At 36.0% G+C, this 21,412-nt stretch overlaps 1 protein-coding gene and 1 long non-coding RNA gene across 7 annotated transcripts; one reads left to right on the top strand and one right to left on the bottom strand.

Annotated features, from left to right (window-relative positions):
* The first annotated feature begins 7,208 nt into the window (after positions 1–7,208).
* On the top strand, positions 7,209–8,506 carry LOC149186277 (early nodulin-like protein 19). The gene is made up of 2 exons (XM_089412600.1): positions 7,209–7,635; positions 7,824–8,506. The coding sequence occupies exons 1-2, from the start codon at positions 7,464–7,466 to the stop codon at positions 8,162–8,164; spliced, it is 513 nt and encodes a 170-aa protein (XP_089268726.1). The 5' UTR covers positions 7,209–7,463; the 3' UTR covers positions 8,165–8,506.
* Positions 8,507–18,564: 10,058 nt separating this feature from the next.
* Positions 18,565–20,120, bottom strand: LOC149186276 (uncharacterized). Of its 6 annotated transcripts, none has more exons than XR_016256118.1 (4): positions 19,840–20,120; positions 19,511–19,686; positions 19,245–19,376; positions 18,565–19,125 (listed from the first exon to the last, which is right to left on the bottom strand). It is a non-coding gene; the product is annotated as an uncharacterized LOC149186276 (long non-coding RNA). The 6 variants fall into 6 exon arrangements; XR_016256120.1 differs by having other exon boundaries at positions 19,245–19,435; positions 19,555–19,686; XR_016256116.1 differs by having other exon boundaries at positions 19,511–19,745; positions 19,910–20,120.
* Positions 20,121–21,412: the final 1,292 nt, after the last annotated feature.

The raw sequence follows: 21,412 nt of genomic DNA, 5'->3' as shown, positions 1-21,412 counted from the left end.
GTGACGAGACAAGCAGACCAGGTCCAGGGAGGCAGTCTAATGGAGGAAGAAAAAGAAGACAACGTGGAGCAAACACAAAACAGAAATAAACAGAAAGAAGATTTGATGAGTGATGCAAAACTGGAAATGGATCAGGAAATGACCCAGAGCGATATGGAGATGGAGGATCATGAACTACAGGAAATTCTGGAGGAAGAGAATCTAGATCTAGAAGGCTTCTTGAAACAAGGAACCAAAGAGGGAGTGGATTCATTACCTCAAGAGGAGTTCCACAGAGTACAACAGTTGTTCATCTGGAAAACTCAGAACAAAGGATCCAAAAAGCTAAGGAAAAATGAAAAACAGGGTAATGAGGGAGTGAAAGCTATAAAAGCCACACCAGGATTAGCACCAAGAATCCCAGGAAAGAAAAGAGGCCGGAAAAAACAGAACGAGCTGTTGATGGAATGTGGGAAGCTAATGATAGATTCAGGTAAGATGAAAGACCTATCTAGCTACTCCTTTACAAATCTTTGTTAATGAAGTTCACTTCTTGGAATATAAGAGGTCTAGGTAGTAAAAGAAAACAAAGATTATTAAGTAACAGAATGAAACAAGCAGCCCCGGATGTGATCTTCATTCAGGAAACTAAATGTTCCATTCAAAAAGTAAAAGAGATTCACAGTAAATGGCTCAACAGATTTGAGTTCCTGGAAGTCAAAGCAGAGAATACAACAGGAAGAATTCTCATGCTTTGGAACCCCCAAAAGATTGACATGATAGATGCTGAAGCATTTAGAGATTATCTTTCAGTGGTCATTCAGCCAGTGGGAGATATGGAAATGTACATGGTTACGAATGTGTATGGTCCCCAAAGGCTGGAGAGTAAATTCTTATTTCTTGATTCACTGCAGAAGCTCAGGGAGTGTCATGCAAAAATCCCCTGGATCCTATGGGGTGATTTTAATATGATAAAAACTCTATCGGAGAAAAAAGGAGGAACCAGAATTCTAACCAAAGATTCTTGTTCTTTTCAAACCTTCATAGATAAGATCAAGCTCGTGGATATCATTATGAATAATGGTACTTTTACTTGGAACAATAAAAGAGGAGGCGAGTCGCAAGTGGCCTCCAAATTGGATAGATTTATAATTTCAGAAGATCTTATGATCAAGGACAAGGACATAGTTGCAAGTGTTCTTCCCTTTGGAGGCTCGGATCATTGGCCAGTTCAACTGGACATTTAGGGCATGGGCAAACCTAACAATAGACCTTTCATATTCGAGAATATCTGGCTCTCCCACCCAGACTTCCATAACAACATAGCTATCTGGTGGATAGAAGATTTAGAAATTCAAGGCACCAGAATGTTCCTTCTTCAAAAAAGACTCAAGCACATTAAACTCCGGCTCAAGGAGTGGAATAAGAAGGAATATGGAAACATTTTTGAAGCAAAAAATATTGTGGAAGGAAAAATGCAGAAACTCAACCAAACCCTGATTACAGAGGGTTTTGACAAGGAGCAAAATGAACTGGCAACTAAATATCATCAAGACTAGGAGAACCTATGTAAACAAGAGGAGATTTTTTGGAGGCAAAAATCCAGAGTGCAATGGCTAAAAGAAGGAGATCGCAACACCGGATTCTTCCACAGATCCACTATGGTGAACATAGCTCACAATAGGATTTCTTCTATTAAGGACAAGAAAGGTAACATGCGCAACACGCATGAAGAAATTGAAGCAGTATTGGTTCAGCACTTTTGGGGCATTGCTCAAGAAACCTGCTCTAACAAAGATCAATCTATCAGGGATATTTCCAGACATATACCTAAGCTGGTTTCCAAAGAAGAAAATTTCAACCTCAACAGACCAGTGTCAGAAGAGGAGGTCAGTGAGGTCCTTAAAGAGATGCAAAATGGCAAGGCACCAGGTCTGGATGGGTTCAATGTAGACTTCTTCAAAGCCTGCTAGAATATAGTAAAACAAGACATTCTGGGCGTGGTGGAAGACTCTAGAAGGGATAAAACTATCCTGAAGGCGCTTAACACCACCTTTATTGCCCTGATCCCCAAACAGGAGGTAGCCCAAACTCCGGAAAGATTCAGACCCATTTCCCTATGCAATGTTGTCTACAAAATTATTTCCAAGGTGGTTGCCAATAGACTCAAACCCCTTCTTCCTACCCTGGTGTCAGTGGAACAATCAAGATATGTGGAAGGTAGAAAAATCCTTGACAACATCATTCAAGCTCATGAGGTGGTTCACTCGTTGACAAACAATAAGAAAGCTGGTATGATCATGCAACTGGACATAACCAAAGCCTATGACAAGCTGAACTTGACATACATCAGGAAAGTTCTCACTACTTTTGGGTTTGACCATAACTAGATCAAATGGGTCATGGCCCTAGTTACTTCGCCCAGTTTTTCAATCCTGGTTAATGGATCACCCTTGGAGACTTTCACTCCTTCAAGAGGCTTAAGGTAGGGAGATCCACTCTCTCCCTTTCTTTTTATACTCATGATGGAAGGGCTGGGACAAATGATCAGACATGCTAAGGTAGTGGGTGCAGTCAAAGGTCTCCAACTATCTGAAGAGGGTCGTGCTTTAACACATCAACAATTTGTGGATGATACCATGCTGCAAGGAATCCCCACGGTCAAGGAAGCTCTTTCCTATAAGCAAATCCTGAGAGACTTGGCCATGGCTTCAGGTTTGGAGGTAAATCCCTCTAAATCTAAGATTTTTTTCTTTAACACTCACATTGTTATTCAAAGAAATATAGCCAGAATTCTGGGCTTCCAAAGAGAGATCCTCCCCTTGAAATATTTGGGAGTTCCTCTTATGGCCAAACCCTTACACAAGAGCATATGGGAACCTGTAATTAACAAATTGCAAGACAAATTCAGGAAGTGGACTTTTAGATCTCTAAATCTGGCTGGTAGGTTAGTGTCAACCAAAGCTGTCCTTCAATCCATCCCTGTCTTTATGTTATCTGTTCTCCCAGCTCCTCAAAATGTCCTACATCAGCTCAGATCCATTCAAAGGGACTTCCTTTGGGGTAAGGGGGAGGATCGTAAGAAATGGGCCTTGGTAGCTTGGGATAAGATCTCCAAACCTAAGAGCTTTGGTGGGCTAGGTTTGGATGACCTTTATATACTCAGTAAGGTTCTAGGAGCCAAATTATGGTGGTGATGGGTCAAAGAGCCAGAGGCGCAGTGGGCAGCTATTTGGAAAGAAAAATATGCTAGCACATGGCATAACCAGGATCTAATAAGAATGTCATGTCACAGAAAGGGCTCGCACATTTGGAACAAGGCCTCGGATAACCAGAGTTTGGTACAAGGAAACAACTTCTAGGAAATAAGAGATGGAAATCTTAGCCTGTTCTGGGAGGATAGATGGCAACGAGAATATATTTTATTAAACGAAGACCTAAGGGATCTCAAGGAAAACACTGATAGCAACAGACTTTCTAAGGTCAAAGACTTTTGGGAGCAAACCAATAATAATGACAAATGGAGAATCTGGAGGAATTTTGATTTTAGGGATAACAACACCCAGAAGGCTAAAGCAGATACTCTCAAGGAAATGTTAGATCAAAGGAGGATTATGAAATCGGAAGGCCACGATCAGCTGAGATGGGGAAACAATAATGAGGGGGTTTTTAACCTCAAGGAAGCAAAGCTCATTCTCCTTGACCTTAACTCTCAATTTCCGGATAAAACCTGGCTTAACCTTTGGAGACACCAGGGCTGGATGAAAATTAAACTATTCATGTGGCTGGTTCAACATAGGAAAATTCTGACCTGGGACAATATCAGGAAGAGGGGTATTTTGGGACCCTCTAGATGCCAGCTCTGTGAGGCTCAAGAGGAAACTATGGAGCACCTCCTCAACAGCTGTATGTTCTCCTCTAGTCTGTGGGATTCTTTTGCCTTTATTTTCCATCAGATGGACAGAGACAAAAATAATATCTGCAACACCCTGACCAACTGGAGGAGAGATTTTTCAGACAATGTAGTTCTCGCAACTGCTTGGACTCTCTTTCCGAGCTTCATTGTTTGGAATGTTTGGAAAGAGAGGAACAACTGAATCTTCAAAGATGAAAAGAGGACTTCCCATTGTATTTTTGAGCTGATCTTAAAACAGCTCAAGGAAATGGTTAGTACCATAGTACGAAATCTCCCTAAGAACCCTCCTTCGACTACTGACCTGGGAATTCTCTGTGAACTGGGCCTGCAAGGCATATCTCCTCAGGGACTGAATAGCAATCCAATCTCCGTGAAGAATGAAAACAATTTTTGGCATCCTCCTCCTAAGGGTTATCTAAAATACAACATAGATGGAGCTTCAAAAGGCAACCTGGGTACCGCTGGTTATGGAGGAGTGTTAAGAGATGAGAATGGTAGTGTCCTCTTCATCTTCCACTGTCATCTGGGACAAGCTACTAATAACTTGGTGGAATTGATGGCTATGGAGCAATGTTTGGATTTCCTGAATCAGGAAAACAGGCAAAATGTGATAGTGGAGGCAGACTCTGAACTTATTATCAATTCAGTCAAGAAAATCAGCGAAGGAATTAATCCAGAAAAAGCCTCAAAAAATTGGAGACTGATTCAGGGCTTTCAAAGGATATAGCATCACCTTCAAAACCTTCGTACAATTGGCTTTAGGCATGTTCGAAGGTCGGCGAACAAGTTGGCTGACTTGCTAGCCAACCAAGGTGTTATCAGCACAGAGGATAGAGTGGCATCAAATTGGCATGAGTTGCCTCAGAGCAGGTTAAAGGCGATTTTACATGAACAGGCAGAAAATGATAGGTCGGAGTTTTGTGGCAGAGCCTTGGACCAGGAACCAAGTTGACTTAACCTTCGCAATGGACTGCCTGTCGAGTGGCCTTGCTTCTTATCTGAACAACTTTTGGTGGATGGTTCCTCCTTCATTAGCTCGGGTTGGGCGGGAGTCTCGACAGGCACTCCCGGAGGCCGCTTTTCTGGGATTTTTCCGAATAGTATCGGCAAACCGGCTATGGAGAGGTTTCCTGGAGATCGCACACCCCGCAGGCAGAAAGTGGTTTTCTCATTTTGGCAGCGATTCCATTCAGGAGGAGGCACGTGGCGGTGGGGCTGAATTGAATACCGCCCCATCGCGTGCTATTGTCCGACATTCTTAGTAGGTGTGATATGAACCATGACCGTCCGATCCATTATTGTAAATCAACGGTGGTGAAAGGTCGAGCAGGTTGGTGGCTTGGCCAGTTAAATGGCGTGCTTATTTCCTCAGTGACTTTTTCCGGTGCCGTTGATTAGGGCTCGTCGGATCTTCTTTGTAGATTTAGGAGTTTGCTTTGTTTGTCGGTGAGGTTTGTGTGCGCCCATCTTAGTAGGCTGGTTTCTTTAGGACACGGTTCTTTCCATGGCCTGGAGGGCCGGTGGGGCCCTCTTTTCATTTGCTCTGTTCCACTTCATAGGTTCAATTGTGGCTTATTCCTGTTTAGCTTTGCTGTGTTGAAAGGCTAGTTTTTTGGGGCCGAGACTTTTGCCATAGCCCATTCTCGAGTCCTTTGGAGGGTCTCTCTCCTACGCCACCTTTGTGGGTGGTTTTTTGTAAATTTGTACATTATGAATGTTAAAGAAGGTCCTACTCTTGCTTCAACAAAAAAGAAATCAGTTGATTTTTACATCAGGCAGAAAGGGAACATAGACACCTGTATATTCCCACGCTTGTATAAGGACGTGATCAACGATCATTTTAACGTGGAAAAAATTAGTGAGTTGAATATATTGTATGTTGTGGGTTAGTGTCAAATAATACTAAATTTCATGGAGTGTTTCGTGATGGTTCACTATAGGACACCTGCCTAGCTGCTTTGCAAAGTAAATAATTTGAGAATTTTTCTTAATCAATTTAATCCACTCACATATTATTTTTTTTTACGGTGTAAAAGTTAATAAAGGTATTTAATTTTTTTAAAGCTGCGTAGGACTATATCTTCATAATGTCCAATATAAGGTGGAGAATTGAATCAATAACTTCACATTAAAGAATTCCTTAACAAACACTCAAATAACTATTTATCTAAGAGACCAAAGACTAAATATCTAAACTTTATTTATACATGTAAATTTTTTTACAATTAGCTAGTTAAAAAATTAAATGAAAAATAAAATCTACAACCTTTATATTTGCATTATATCAAATGCATTCAAAGGAATGATTTCCATGGAGACTTATTAGTCTTTCAATTCCATTGATATATTTTCAACAATCTCATCAATTTTAACCAACTCAATAACGATATATTATCTTTTCATCACATTCTATGCTTATTACATTTGGATTTGCCTTTTGAATATTAAAGGATTATATATATATATATATATATTTGGATTTGTGTTGTGAACATAAAATGATGTTTTTATTATATAAATGTAATATTAATAACTTTTTAGATTTATTTTAATTCCAAATTTATTAAGAGTTAAAAAAAATCAATTTTTTTGAAATACAAATCTCTTTTAAAGTTAAAAAGAGATTTAATTCCTCTTAATACTTGGTAGATCTAAAATTAAGATAAATATAGACTGATTTTAGATTTAAAAAAAATACACCATATTATCCTAATGTGACTTACTTGAATTAACACAATAAATTAAATAGTAAATCATTTTAGAAAATAAAATTGACATAATAAAATCTTATTATATGGATAAGTGTTTTTATATCTTAAGGATAAAAATAATATTTAATTTTAGAGCTTTTGTTTTTAAATATTATTTATATTTTTAATATTTAATAAAATAATATTTTTATTTTATTTTATAATTTAATAAAAAATTATGATTAAATTTATTAAAATATTTGCCATTTATAAATAGAATTTTGTAAACCATTTAAATTATTATATTTATAAACCTTTTAACTTATATAAGTATATTCATTTCTGGGCAAGCTGGAAAGCCACATGGCCTTAAACCAAATACGAAAATAAAAAATATTTTTTCTATGGAAATGGATTTTTAAACCACATGGCCTTCAACCAAATATGGAAATAAAATATATTTTTTTCAATAGAAACGGATTTTTCGACGTGCCTGACATTTTCAACCTCACGTGGTCTCCATAATGTTGCAGATCTCGATTTTTGGTAGTTATTTGATTATTATTATTTTAATGGCATGGAGCCAGTTATCGTACAAGGTAACGCATGCGGGTTAGGTCAAAAAAACCTCTTAGTGTGCTCCAGAAAGTAAGAAACCTCGTAGTCGTGCTCAAGAAAGTTACAGCGTAGGGTCCGCCAAATCTGTCCAGATGGAAGAGGGGTCACCTGGTTCACCCTTTTAATGGTGCATCCATTGAGCGGAGCCAAACCTTTCTGATACAGCTACCATTTGCAGTTGGCGCTCGCACTGGTTTTACACTTACTGTAGCATTCATTGAGCTATAATAACAGTAAAGGAACTGGAGCTGACAGCGTCAATGGCGGGTAATAAGCACTTATTAGGCGCATGGCTCCTCCTGGGCGCCCTGGCGATGGTTCACCACGTGTCTGCAAAGGATCATGTCGTCGGTGGCGATTTAGGATGGAACACTGACGTTAACTACACGATGTGGGTTAACAAGCAGACCTTTGTTCTCTTTGACTGGATCTGTAAGTACCTTAAGTTTTCTTTTATTTTGCTTTTCCCTGGTTTCGAACCCCGGATCTCTTTACTTTTGTTTTGCTTTTCCCCGGCCTCTTTACTTCTTTTTTGTGTTTACCGGGTTTCGAACCCCGGACCTCTTTTCTTCTGTTGCGTGTTTCCCGAGTTTCGAACCTCTGTTTCTGCTTTCTCGCAGCGTTTAGGTACCAGAAGGAACAACATAATGTGGTTCAGGTAAATCAGTCGGGATACGATAACTGCACAACGGACAACGCAATCGGCAACTGGAGTAGCGGCAAGGATTTCCTTTTCCTCAACGAGTCGAAGCGCTACTATTACGTCGACGGCAGGGGCGGGTGCTACGGTGGGATGAAGCTCACTTTCCTTGTGCAGAATCCCGCGCCTCCCCCGCATCATTCGCTTGCTGAGAATGCTACGACCAAGAGCGGGGGTCTGGATCCTGGATGCGAGCTCCGGCCCGTTGGATTAACGGTTTCTGCGTTGCTTATGCTCGCGGGAGCGTTGTTTGGTTTCTGATGCGACTTCCCGGGTTTCGAACCTATGCATTGTGTGGTAAAAGATTTATCGATGATAGATCTATTCGAGGATGGTGCATTAGGGTTTATGTTCGGATCTGGGCGTGCTTTCTTATTCTTCTGTATGGCTGAAAATCTTTGTCAGGAGCTTCGGCCACCGCGTTTTTCTGATTTAAAAATGCAAAAGTTCGGAAAATGGCGGTCATTGTATATATTTTTTTCTGTTGTGGAAATCCTTCTTAGCAACGGATGAATGTATGGCATTAATTACTTAGGCTATTGGAATGGTTAGTCTCTTGGTTGAGTTTTTTTCAAATAGAAACGGTATGGATTTTTAAAAGTTTCCTCTTAAAACATAATTTGAAATTGAAAATCTATCGATTAAGTGGGTTATTGAGTAGAGAGGTTTATTTTATATACACATGATGTGTAACACAGATTGTTTGTTATTATTGAATTGAAAGCCTCATTTTATAACTTAGTAAGTTGGTTTATTCTATATACGCACAGTATGATGTGTAACACTGTTCGTTTGTAGGCTCTTATTTTATAACTTAGTAAGTTGGTTTATTCTAGATATGCACAGTATGATGTGTAACACTGTAGTTTGTCATGATGTGTAACTCTGTTCGTTTGTCATGATGTGTAGCACAATGTGATGTGTAACACTGTTTGTCAGGCTCATTTTACAAACCCAGTAGGCTCATTTTATAACCGAGAATAATGTATGTGTAACACTGTGTCCATCTGTCTCAAAGTTAAAATTGTACTCATAAAATTAAAAAAAAAATAAAAAAATAAAAAAATAAAATAATTATATAAAACATTTAAATAATGTCGGCTCATAAAAAAAATTGCACGTGAAGAAATTGGAGAAATTAGATACCTCTCGGCTCATGTTAGATAAGTATTTAAGATAGATCTATGCTCGTAATCAATAAATTGATATCATTGGGTAGATTTTTTTCTATCTGACATGTTTGACATGTTTGCTGGCTCCAACTTGTACACAACTTAATATTGATTTTTTTATTATCAATTCTTAAATTTTTCCTTGTACACAAAAAAATTATTCATTAAATAAGTCATTATACATAGTAGTGTCATTACCATGAGTGATATTTTTTATAACAAATGTGAGAGAGGATAGTAGTGTCATTACCATGAGTGATATTTTTTATAACAAATATGAGATAGAGGTGTTATTCTTATCCTATAATATTTTTAAAAATATCAATAATAAAAAGTATATTTCATTGTCTACCATAAATAAAATATGTTAATGTGCATCTAGAGTAAAATAATTTTTTATCAACATTATATTTATAATAATAAGTATAATTATTTAATTTTAGAGTCACAACCAAGTTAATTATCAAATTGGACACAACTATTTGATTGTTACCATTATGCCCACTCAAGTTGTCATTAAAGCTAGAGGAATTACACATCTTCATATTGGGATATAAAAATCACTTATTGACAAAATTACAAATTGAATGTAGAAATTCAGTATTCCATCAATAAGTGCTTTCTACATCGAATATAAAATAAATACATATTTTTATAGAATTTACTAATAAAATTTACAATAATAATAATAATAATAATAATAAATTATTTGTCATTAAAGCTAGAAGAATTACACATCTTCATATTGGGATATAAAAATCACTTATTGACAAAATTAGAAATTGAAAGTAGAAATTCAGTGTTCCATCAATAAGTGCTTTCTATATCCGAATATAAAATGCAATGAGTGCTTAGTGGACTATTCAAAAATTATGAGAAATTAGTCAGTTACTACTACCTCTCATGGAAATGGTCATAGATGAATGACTTAGTTAAGGCAGTTGAATCCCAAAAATTGATATCTAAAATAATAATAATAATAAATTATTAGCCAGGGATGTACCCTACCCAATTTGGGAGGTCACGTGGTCAAATTTTCTAAATACCTTGGGGTTAAGGTCACGGGTCAAATTCGCTTGACACCTTGGGGTTAGGTCTAGCTAGATAAACCAAGCGGTAGATCCTTTAGGTGGATCTGCCCATGAACCACAGGTGAAAATAATAATAAATTATTTCAATTTCATCATAAATAAATTATTAAAATATCCACTAAGTAAAATATTAAAATATTAAAATTTCCTTTTAATACACCATAAATTTAAAATTAAAATAATTTATAATAATAAATATTACAATTTATCTTGAACTTCTAATCCCTAAAACCCCAACACACAGTAAATACAATGTTACTTTCCTAATCCCCAATCCATATACATATTGGTCTCAATCTGTATTTTGCAAATACAACACTTTTTCTACTAGTTGTCTTTAGTGCGACTTTTTGGAGGCTTTTCCGGTGGGTTTTTTCAGTTTAATTTCTCTAAAATTTGGCATGATTTTAGAGATATCACAAGTTTGATAGGTAACTCTTGCACAACGCAAGTGCCCTAGGTTTTTAGGGTGCTGAATCCATATATACAATGAAAAAACTAGTTTAAATAACACAAATCAAGATTTCACCCCAAACTAGGGAGAAACCAAATAAAAACTAATCTAGCAATTGCAAGAAATGTTGCAAACGAAAGGTCGTAAGACATAAATTCGAGAGGAATGGTAACATATAACTGTAATTATAATTCTATAAATTTATTACAAGAATATTTTATTAATTGTAATCATAAGGAAAGTGAAAATCATTTACTATATATAGTGATTGTTGTAATTTTTTTTTTCTGAATTTCATCATACACCCAATATGGAAATTATGATTCCAATCATATGATTTTACATTTATACCCTTCTTCCATAGACAATTCCATCCAAGATGGAAATGAGATTGTTTGATATTTTGGAAAATGAAAATCATTAATTTTATTATATATAGTGATTGTTGCACATTTTCTGAATTTCATTATAAATGCCAATCAATAAATTTATTGCAAGAATATTCTATTAATTGTTATCATAATTTTATAAATTTATTGCATAAATATTCTATTTATTAAGAATAGTTGCATATAAAAAATCATTGAAGATAAAACTTAGTAAACAAAATTCCATTCAAAGCTAGAAAATAACGAGAAATCACTTACATTTTGCCAAATTGAGAGATTCTATAAGGTTCCAACATAGACGGTCTCTTAATCTTTAAAGTTGGTCTTTTATTGTGTACATAAAATATTGTTTGATTTTAATGGTTAGAACAATATAATCATAATTATATAAATTTATATGCCAAATTGAGAGATTCTATAAGATTCCAACATAGATTGTTTCTTAATATTTAAAGTTGGTCTTTTATGGTGTACATAAAATATTGTTTTGGATTTTAATGGTTAGAACAATATAATCATAATTATATAAATTTATTGCAAGAATATTCTATTAATTGTAATCATAATTTTATTAATTTATTGCATAAATATTCTATTCATTATTATAGAGTAATCTTCTATTAATTGTAATCGTAATTTTATAAATTTATTGCATAAACATTCTATTCATTATTATAGAGTAATTTGGGATGTTTGATGTTTTGGAAAGTGAAAATCATTTACTATAAATAGTGATTGTTGTATTTTTTTTTTTTTAATTTCATTATAAATGCCAATCAATCAAGAGATAGTTACACCCAATATGGAAATGAAGATTTCAATCATATGATTTTACATTTATACCTTTCTTCCACATAGATAATTGCAATCATTTACTATATATATAGTGATTGTTGTACATTTTTCTGAATTTCATTATAAAAGCTAATCAATCAAGATATATTAATTCATATTTTGGAAAATGAAAATCATTAATTTTATTGTATACATCTTTGAGTTCAAAAGATGGATATTTTGGATTCAACTCGATCTTCTTATAATCTATCCAAAATCGTTCCATGGAAGTCACTATGATCCTGGGGAAAAATGTAAACAGTGTAAATGGATTTGAATGAAACCCAAGAGTTACATCAATTGCAAGAAATTCTGAATCCCAAAGTTGGTCATATTCAAATAGGGTGTGGATAAATTCCAACCATTCGCCTAGGCAAATACTTACTTCAAACATAAGTGTTACTCGTGCTAATACATATGGATGTTTAACCAAAAGACCAAATTATGATCTTCTCATCAATAATTACTAAGGATAGAGATCTGTGCTATAATGTAAATGGATTTGAATGAAACCCAAGAGAGCTACATCAATTGCAAGAAATTCTGAATCCCAAAGTTGGGCATATTCAAATAGGGTGTGGATAAATTCCAACCATTCAAGTGTTACCTGTGCAAATACATATGGATGTTTAACCAAAAGACCAAATTAGGATATTCTGGTCAATAATTACCAAGGATAGAGATCTTTGCTATCTATGCATTGCATTCTTTGGCAATTACCCTAAATAATTGCAAACACAAGTGTTACATATGGATGTTTAGCCAAAAGGCCAAATTAAGATTTTCTGATCAATAATTACTAAGGATAGAGATCTCAACTACCCTAAATAACCAAAATTCTACTTACACCCTTTGACAACATTTAGTGACACTTTCATTGTCATCATGGAAAGTGTTTAGTTTGCTAATTTAATATATCTCTAAAGTGCTCTATTATTTAAAATGGGCATCTAATAGGGCATCAAAATAATTTGTGGGCATCAAAATAATTTGTTTGTGATTGAAAGTGAAAATATTTATGGTTAAAATTGCTAGGAAATTATTCAGTGCTCTCAAATTTTCATGGCAATGTTTTGGTTTGAATTAAAAATCAAATTTGTTAAATTCAAATGACAATTGATCTATGGAACCTTAAAAAATACAATTATTAAGAACAACAACGAAAAAAAATGGTGTGAGTGCCATTGCATCTGATCCCTGGAGACCAGATTTTGTTTGGGCAGTAGTTGTGTGAAATTCCAATGTAGTACGTGATGTTAGATGAAATTAAGTAAAAAAAAACATCTTCCTTTAATTGAATAAGAACCCTTACCATCTGCATAATTAGATTAGTCGTTAGGTTTAAGGTTTTGTCATCTGCATAACTAGCAATTGCCCTAAAAAGTGCAAAGAAAGGCCGATAGAAATGTTAAATTGAAAGAATTGTATTTTGGTTTAAAATACTAAATATTATAAGGTGACGTAAAATCTGTGCACATATGTCAAGCAGGACTATACCCAGAGGTCGAGTAGGAAACCATGCCAGATATCTCAACGAGAATGAAAGTGTTGACAACAGTGGCTTGCTTATAATGCGTCTAGGCTCTCCCATTGATTTGTGAACATTCCATCTTACTTGCAATAGTGCACTGTATCGCTCTTATACTTGTCATTTGAATTACTTGCTCATTGACCTTTGATATTGTTCTATCTTTTTGAGCTCAGGTAAGACGTGAAGGTACGGAACCTTCCTCGACCAGAAGGAACAAATCACAAAATTGAAGGGAAAAATAAACTGCCGATGATATGTTGCAAGAATCCATGCAAATTATGAGAATAGTTAATGTTCATTGAAATTTATTTACATCACAAAGAGTATTAAGTAAATTTTGAATACATAGTTTAATTATTATATATATAAAAGCCCTGAACATAATTTCAGGAAATAGCATACAGAATCCATCCCTAGACAATAAACCACAGAAACTGTAAAAAGCATAGTACCACGAAATTAACTTATTGTTTGCACCTGCATATGACCTTGTACGCACACGCAAAAACACCTATTTGGATTCCTCTGCATTCGCCTTAATGTGATACGCTGCTGTGGGAAAATCCTCGTCCAGAAATATATCCCAATGCCCATCCCATCTGATGAAAAACTCAGTATCCGTGAAATACTACACCCTGTGCACATCAGGCGCAGGAGTATAGAGATATCCCCGGGGTCCAAATCGAAGCACTGCTTCTTAGTGAAACATTCTTGTGTTCCTTTGGTGAAAACATTCTTCTTGCATGGTGGCTTAGAGGAGGAGATAGATTATATGATAGTAATAGAACACTATGTTGAAAAAGACAGAGTCATTGGTTTGCAAATTAAGAAATCTCTCTATGGTCTTGAATAGTGACCAAGAATCTATTACCAAAAGTTTGATCCTTTTATGTCAATTTTGGGATTATAACAGTTTAGTTAATAACAATATACAAAATTAAACAGAAACTATTAGATCCAGAATCTACCTTGCAGGCTGTAGGGTCTTACAGTGATGTGACTGCAGTCATCACTGCAGTGGAGGCTGAGCTTCATCTGATGACTTTGATTTATGGCTTTCTCCCTCAGGTTGTTGGAGTCCCATAGCACATTATGTAAAGAGTTCCTTTCAATCCATTCGCAAATATCAGCTATTTCAACCAGTTTAGGCCTTATGCTTGATAGACTATTTACTAGAATCTAATCCAGGTTATAAAATCTATGTTTCAATTTACTTGGCTTGCTTGAAGTTCCTATGCACCAGGTTATAAAATCTATGTTTCAATTTACCTGGCTTGCTTGAAGTTCCTCTGCACCAAGTTATAAAATCTATGTTTCAATTTACCTGTCGCATTTTAAATTCTTTCACGTTGACCTGCAAAGCTGCTTGGATTAGAAGTTCTACCTCCTCTTCGAGAAATCCATGAATTTGTTGAACCAGTGTCTTGTATCAAAAGAATTGGGGACAGATCTCTGATCCCTTATTGAAAATGGTCAACAAGGCTAATATCCACAGATAGGTGTTTGCAATATAGAACGTTGATTATCTTTGGTCTGCCTGTATATTCATTGAGCTTATTTCTGGGTTATGTCCTTCATCACAGCCCCTGATTTATCATTCTTTCGAGATTGATCCACTTGAGTTGTACGTAATGGGCAATCTCTATTGTTCTCCAGTCTTCATTTATCGTAAAATGATCACTACCTCCATTCCTATTCCAAATATTTGAGATCATAGGCCATGATCTTTTATAATGGCCTCAATATTCAAAAACTTGATTGCCTTTTGTAGTTGATACTGCCTTGTTTGCCAGCGAATTAACTACTTGATTGACAGATCTTCTGTTGTGGTTGAAGCATATTGCTTCAAGGTTTCCCAAGCCCTCTATTATCCATTCGATCTTGTTCCACAATTCTCATGAAGGATCATTATTCTTTTTGTTTAAGTTGTTGATCCAAATCTTTTACACTATGGCAAGCGAGAAGCTCTATACCATGGTTGGGGGAGATGTTCATTACTTTTGTGTGTAACACCTAAGAAAGGCTAGCTGGCATACAAAAGGTTGACTTTATATGTAAAATAGTGCTGAGAGGTTAAGATCTAAGGTTAAGATGGATCTATGGTAGTGCAATCCCCTTGATTTTAACTTGATTGTAAAATCATGTATGGAAAGTAGAATTCTCTCCATTCTACTAGGCCAGTCTTGTCCTCTAAGGCTATTACATTTCCCGTCTTTTAACCTAATGTAGGACCTACATAATTCTGATGGAAATTTTGTGTGAGATATACTTGAGTACTCTTCTATGAGACTTGGCTGGTTAAAGCTACCTAAAAAATTCACGAACTTACTAATTTTTCCTCCTTGATTTCAACTTGATTGTAAACCAATGCAGGGAAAGTATATTTTCCTCTTCAAAAACTCCCTGCGACTTCTAGGCTAGGCTTGTCGTTTGATGCTCCATCAAAATATAAGATTGCTATTACATTCTCAGTTTTTGTGGCCTACTGTAGGACTTATTTAATTGTGATGGAAATTTTGTGTGATATAATTTAGTACTGTTCTATGAGACTTTTCTGATTAAAGCTGCCAAAAAAATCCAAGCAGTTTGCCTTTTCCTTCTATCTATTTTAATTTGTATTTAAATCCTCTAATCTAATTGGAAGGCCAAATTACATCTTCGAAAACCTCTAAAATAATGGGGGGTTATTCTATGGAATAGTTCGATACGATGTTAGAAAAAGGGCAATCTTGAGTGGATATGCTAGCTTTCATTGCTTATGTACGAAGGAGGATTTAGTGTGCATGCCCTGTCCCCATCTTGAATCTTGATGTGCATGATTGTTGATTTCTAATGTAATATATGTGGCAGTCTTAAAAATGGGCAAACTTTCTTTCTTGCAATGATTAGCAATTCTTTGAAATTGACTTAAAATTTAAGCTATTCGATTTAATCTGCAGATCCGTCATTGAAGTACGAAATGGCCTAACATTTATGGACTTGATTGTAAAGCAAATAGAGCTAAAGTGTCAATCTATTCGAACGTGCTACAGAGGTGGCACTTCTACCAATTATATACATTCTGTCTGCAACAAGCCTTCGTTGATGCAGAGTTCTGTAATCTGGACTGAGAGGAAAGGGTGGCAAGCAGACTCTGGTTATCAGTCTCATACTATTATAGTTCACTTGTCAGTCTACCTTGCTTTATGCAATACACACACACCTGTGAGTTAATTTTTAGTGTAACTGCTTCTAGAGTCCTACGCAGTTTGCCTACCACCTTATTGCAAACTTGTTTTTCTGTTATTAAAATTCTATCTTCGGAGGAATTTTCATAGCCCAAAAGTTGCACTTGGCAATTAGCCTTGGGTTCATTGCTGCACACTTATATCAAAAGTTGCACTTGGCAATTAGCATTGGGGTTCATTGCTGCACACTTATAACACGAGCTCATTCTAGCAATTTTATACGGGATACATTCCTACCAGCAGCAGAAACATATTCCCTATACACTCTAGTTTTATGCTGTATTATTTCTCAGTACTTCTTGGTCATATTAAATCTAAGCGGTATCAAAATTCTATGTTAGTAGATTGATCTCAAGCTGCAACGGATGACAAGGAGCATTAACAGATGCTTGGAAACTAACAGAAAAACCAAATGAAACGCAGTGTTGATGGATACTGTTAACATTCTATAATTAACCTCTTCCACTTACCATATTAAAGAAGAAGCTTCGCTGAATGTAATGGTTTGTGAATATTGACAAGGAGCATTAACAGATGCTTGGAAACTAACAGAAAAACCAAATGAAACGCAGTGTTGATGGATACTGTTAACATTCTATAATTAACCTCTTCCACTTACCATATTAAAGAAGAAGCTTCGCTGAATGTAATGGTTTGTGAATATTGTCGTTGATATCTAGAAAAGAGAAAAAATTGTGTTTAACTGATATTATAATTAGTATTACAGAATGGGCTAGTTTTATATTTCTAAAAAGAAACCCAAAACTCTCATTATCGTATTTTGTAGAAGATGAATTGGTAAGGGGAGATCTGGATTATTCCAAAGGATAAATGATGATACAAAAGGCTCAAAAAAACCTTATGGTTACTGGTATGTCCTTTTGAACACCATTAGTGGACTATTGATGATGTGATAACAGATGTTAAATTTTTTTAGATAAGTCATATATTGGGTATTCATGAGGTGTAGATTAGTTAATTTGTGTGGGGTTTAGTCTTGTCTGTCACCAGTTCAAATTTTATGGGGAGGGGTTGAGGGTGTGAGCCAACTGTGGGGATAAAAACTGTCTCATGTGGTGGAGATAAAAACTGTCTCATGTGGTGTCCGGGTCTGACTGAATATTGCACAATCTCGGTGACAGCTTCTGGCAGGTGGGCAGATCCTTGTTCCATATGACAGGGTGGTTGACGCTGGCCTAGGCTCAGCCTAGTTGGAAGGAACAAAAAAAAATAGCTGGCCTAGGCTCCCTGATGTTGGATGGAATTCCCATCCGAAACGTTAGACGGATCACATATATTAAGAAAGAAAAAAGTCATATGTTGTGTCATGCTCGTAGTTTTGTGTTAAATTATCCCGTTCTTGGAGACTCGTGATATTTATAGTTTGAATATTTCATCATGCACCATGGAAACATTAAATAGAACCCAAGAGTACATTTCAGCCATATTGGGTTCATGGATCAAACCCAATTTTATGGTGCTTCTTAGGCCTTTGGATCCACGAGACTAACAGAGTTCCTTGGAAGATGTGACTTATGCATTACATCGTAGGGAGTGCAACAAAAGCAGAGTATTGAAAAGATGAACAGCCAAGTGCTTGCAGCAAACGTAATTTCCTCTTGAATTTAACCTCCAACTTACAGTCCAGCCTGTTTTGCTCCAATTTTGCCTATTAAATATGGGTATACAAAGCTGGTTTGTGGTAAGAATAAGGTTAGCTTAATATAAGTTAAATTTGCATGCACAATTAACAGCTGCAGCCTGCATTAAGCTCTGTCAGATGAAAAAGCATTTTATTGAACGTCAGAAGGTCAACAGGCTGTGAGCAAACATTCCTAGATCTTATAAAGAGACAATCGTCAATTTACCTAAGATGAAGGGGGTGTTCTACATGCACCACAGTTTGAGCATTGTGTCATACCTCGAATTTTAAAAATAAAAATAGACTACACATTATGCTCGCCAATTTATATCTGTAACTTCTTTCATTAATATTGTGTGCTAATGGTTTAAAAAAGTAATGCAGTGCTCACGAATAAATGGTGGTTGCGAGCAGTAAACGACATGGCTTCAAGATTCTAAAATCCAACTGGCAACCCATCAAAAATTGTAACTCTGGATATGCTACTTCACAACCCCTAGGTGCCTATCAAAACCAGGTTTAGATGGGTTTGTACTAATTTATTCATTCTTGTTTGGGTTTGGGTTCTGATTTGTGGAATGTCAAATGTCATTGTTTTTCAACCAAATGACTTCAAGAACTTCCCTTAAACCAGGGACCTGACCCACCTTTCTTATTTGAAAATAAAGGCTAATTTTCATTCTGCATTTACCATTCCTGGAGCATTCGAATACTTGGACAATTGTGGTAGGGCCATCTGAAGAACACGTCCAGCTTGTAACTGAATTTCAGTTGCACTGCAAAAAGCTTTTAAACCTCTTCTCCTATTTGGGCGATTAGATAGCTGCAGGGTCAGGCACAACAACTTCTGCTATCGTTATCATCCCAGCACACATGTCCAGACTGCCAGAGTAACAGAAACACAATTTTCTCATTTAAAAAAAAAAGTTTAGCCCTTAAACCAGGGACCTGACCCACCTTTCTTATTTGAAAATAAAGGCTAATTTTCATTCTGCATTTACCATTCCTCGAGAATTCGAATACTTGGACAATTGTGGCAGGGCCATCTGAAGAACCCGTCCAGCGTGTAACTGAATTTCAGCTGCACTGCAAAAAGCTTTTAAACCCCTTCTCCTATTTGGGCGATTAGATAGCTGCAGGGTCAGGCACAGTAACTTCTGTTATCGTCATCATCCCAGCACACATGTCCAGACTGCCAGAGTAACAGAAACACAATTTTATCATTTAAAAAGAAAAGTTTAGCCCTTAAACCAGGGACCTGACCCACCTTTCTTATTTGAAAATAAAGGCTAATTTTCATTCTGCATTTACCATTCCTCGAGCATTCGAATACTTGGACGATTGTGGCAGGGCCATCTGAAGAACACGTCCAGCTTGTAAGTGAATTTCAGCTGCACTGCAAAAAGCTTTTAAACCCCTTCTCCTATTTGGGCGCTTAGATAGCTGCAGGGTCAGGCACAGTAACTTCTGCTATCGTTATCATCCCAGCACACATGTCCAGACTACCAGAGTAACAGAAACACAATTTTCTCATTTAAAAAGAAAAGTTTAGCAATGTTTTGACACAGATGTTTCCAATATAACTAAACCACTTACAGATTCCATGTTAAAATCAACATTTAGAAGGCCAAAGTTGTATAGGTATAAAGGAACTCTTCCTATGTACCAGAGTAGAGCAGTTATGTCGCCATTACTACTGGAGCTTATGAATGCTTAAGCCTCCGAAGAAAACGTCACGAATTTCTCAAACTACAACTAAAAATTAAGTAGCTGGCAGAACCGCCTTTCGCCTTCATGAATATTCATGAATACACGAGGAGTATCACTGCTCGCTTTCAGAACTCTGCGGAACATAACTTGATTAAGGAAAAGAGATAATAAAGTTGAGTGGGTTAAGGTGGAAAAGAGAAGGTCTCTTGTATTTAGGTTAGGTGTGGGAGGAAGGAAACCGCTCACTAAAACCATTTACAAATTTTCCATTATCATAATTTAATTATTTACTATTTACGTTTATACACAATCATCATACACGCTTATGATTTTGTTCATAACCAATCAACTAACATAGGACACTTTTGGTCAAAAAGGCAGTCAAATAAATAAATAAAACCTCTATTTTATAACTAAGAAATTTATTTTATTCACCCTTTTGTATTTATCAAAAGAATGGAAGCGGAAAAAACGCCCACATTCTTACCCGTGCATCTGAATCATAACGAATCAACTTACTCACATTTCCATGACGCTTTTTCGGTAAAAGTAGTTCGTGCTAACGGCGTTAAGTGGTCTCCGTTAGTACTAACGTCGTTTACTGCACGCCCACAGAAAACCGGCATGGTAAGTAACCGATAATGTGTCAATGTCGGTCACGTCCATACCGTGCAGATTAAACCACGCAAGCGTAAAGAACCTGCAACTCAGACCCTTTAATAAATAAAGTACGAGTTTTTAGGCCGATACCAGGTGTCACTCTGAGAAACAAAGGGACGACGAAAGTCCCTTTCATAGGAAGGCCTATCGGCCTAATTAGATTAGTCGTTAGGTTTAAGGTTTTGTCAGAGTGGAAAAGAAAAATAGGATATGAAAATTAAAAAACCCTTACTATTTACATAATTAGATTAGTCGTTAGGTTTAAGGTTTTGTCAGAGTGGAAAAGAAAAATAGGATATGAAAACCACTATACCGTTAAAAAATAATACATTCTGTTAATAATTAATAATTTTTTCATGGTATAGTGATTTTCATATCCCATTACAGAACCACCCTACCGTTAAAAAAAATACATTCTGTTAATAATTAATAATTTTCTCCATGGTATAGTGATTTTCATATCCCATTTCAGTCTTCCTTCTCTTGTTCTAGCATGGCCTGTGCTTCTCCGGAATGATCTCTCAGAGAATACCTTTTTCCGCCACTTCATTATGTCTCCATGTTCCTCTATGAACCGTTCACTCTTTACCACTGGTTGTACATTATGTCCAAAAAATTCAAAGTTTTCTTTTCTGTTTTTTATTTGCATTTTTAAAATTTATAAATTATATGGTTGATTTGTCCAAAGTAACACTGTCCCAACCAATTTGATTATGACGGTATATTTTAATTGGGTTGGTGAACTATTCTGGAGAAATTGATATCCAGCGTTTTTGGGACGGTGCGCTAATAGCCTCCA

This window comes from Pinus tabuliformis, chromosome 3_1, assembly GCF_031772625.1.
Source record: "Pinus tabuliformis cultivar Carrire ecotype Pingquan chromosome 3_1, CPIR1, whole genome shotgun sequence".
Classification (NCBI taxonomy): Eukaryota; Viridiplantae; Streptophyta; class Pinopsida; order Pinales; family Pinaceae; genus Pinus; species Pinus tabuliformis.
This window is presented reverse-complemented; position numbering and strand designations above follow the sequence as displayed.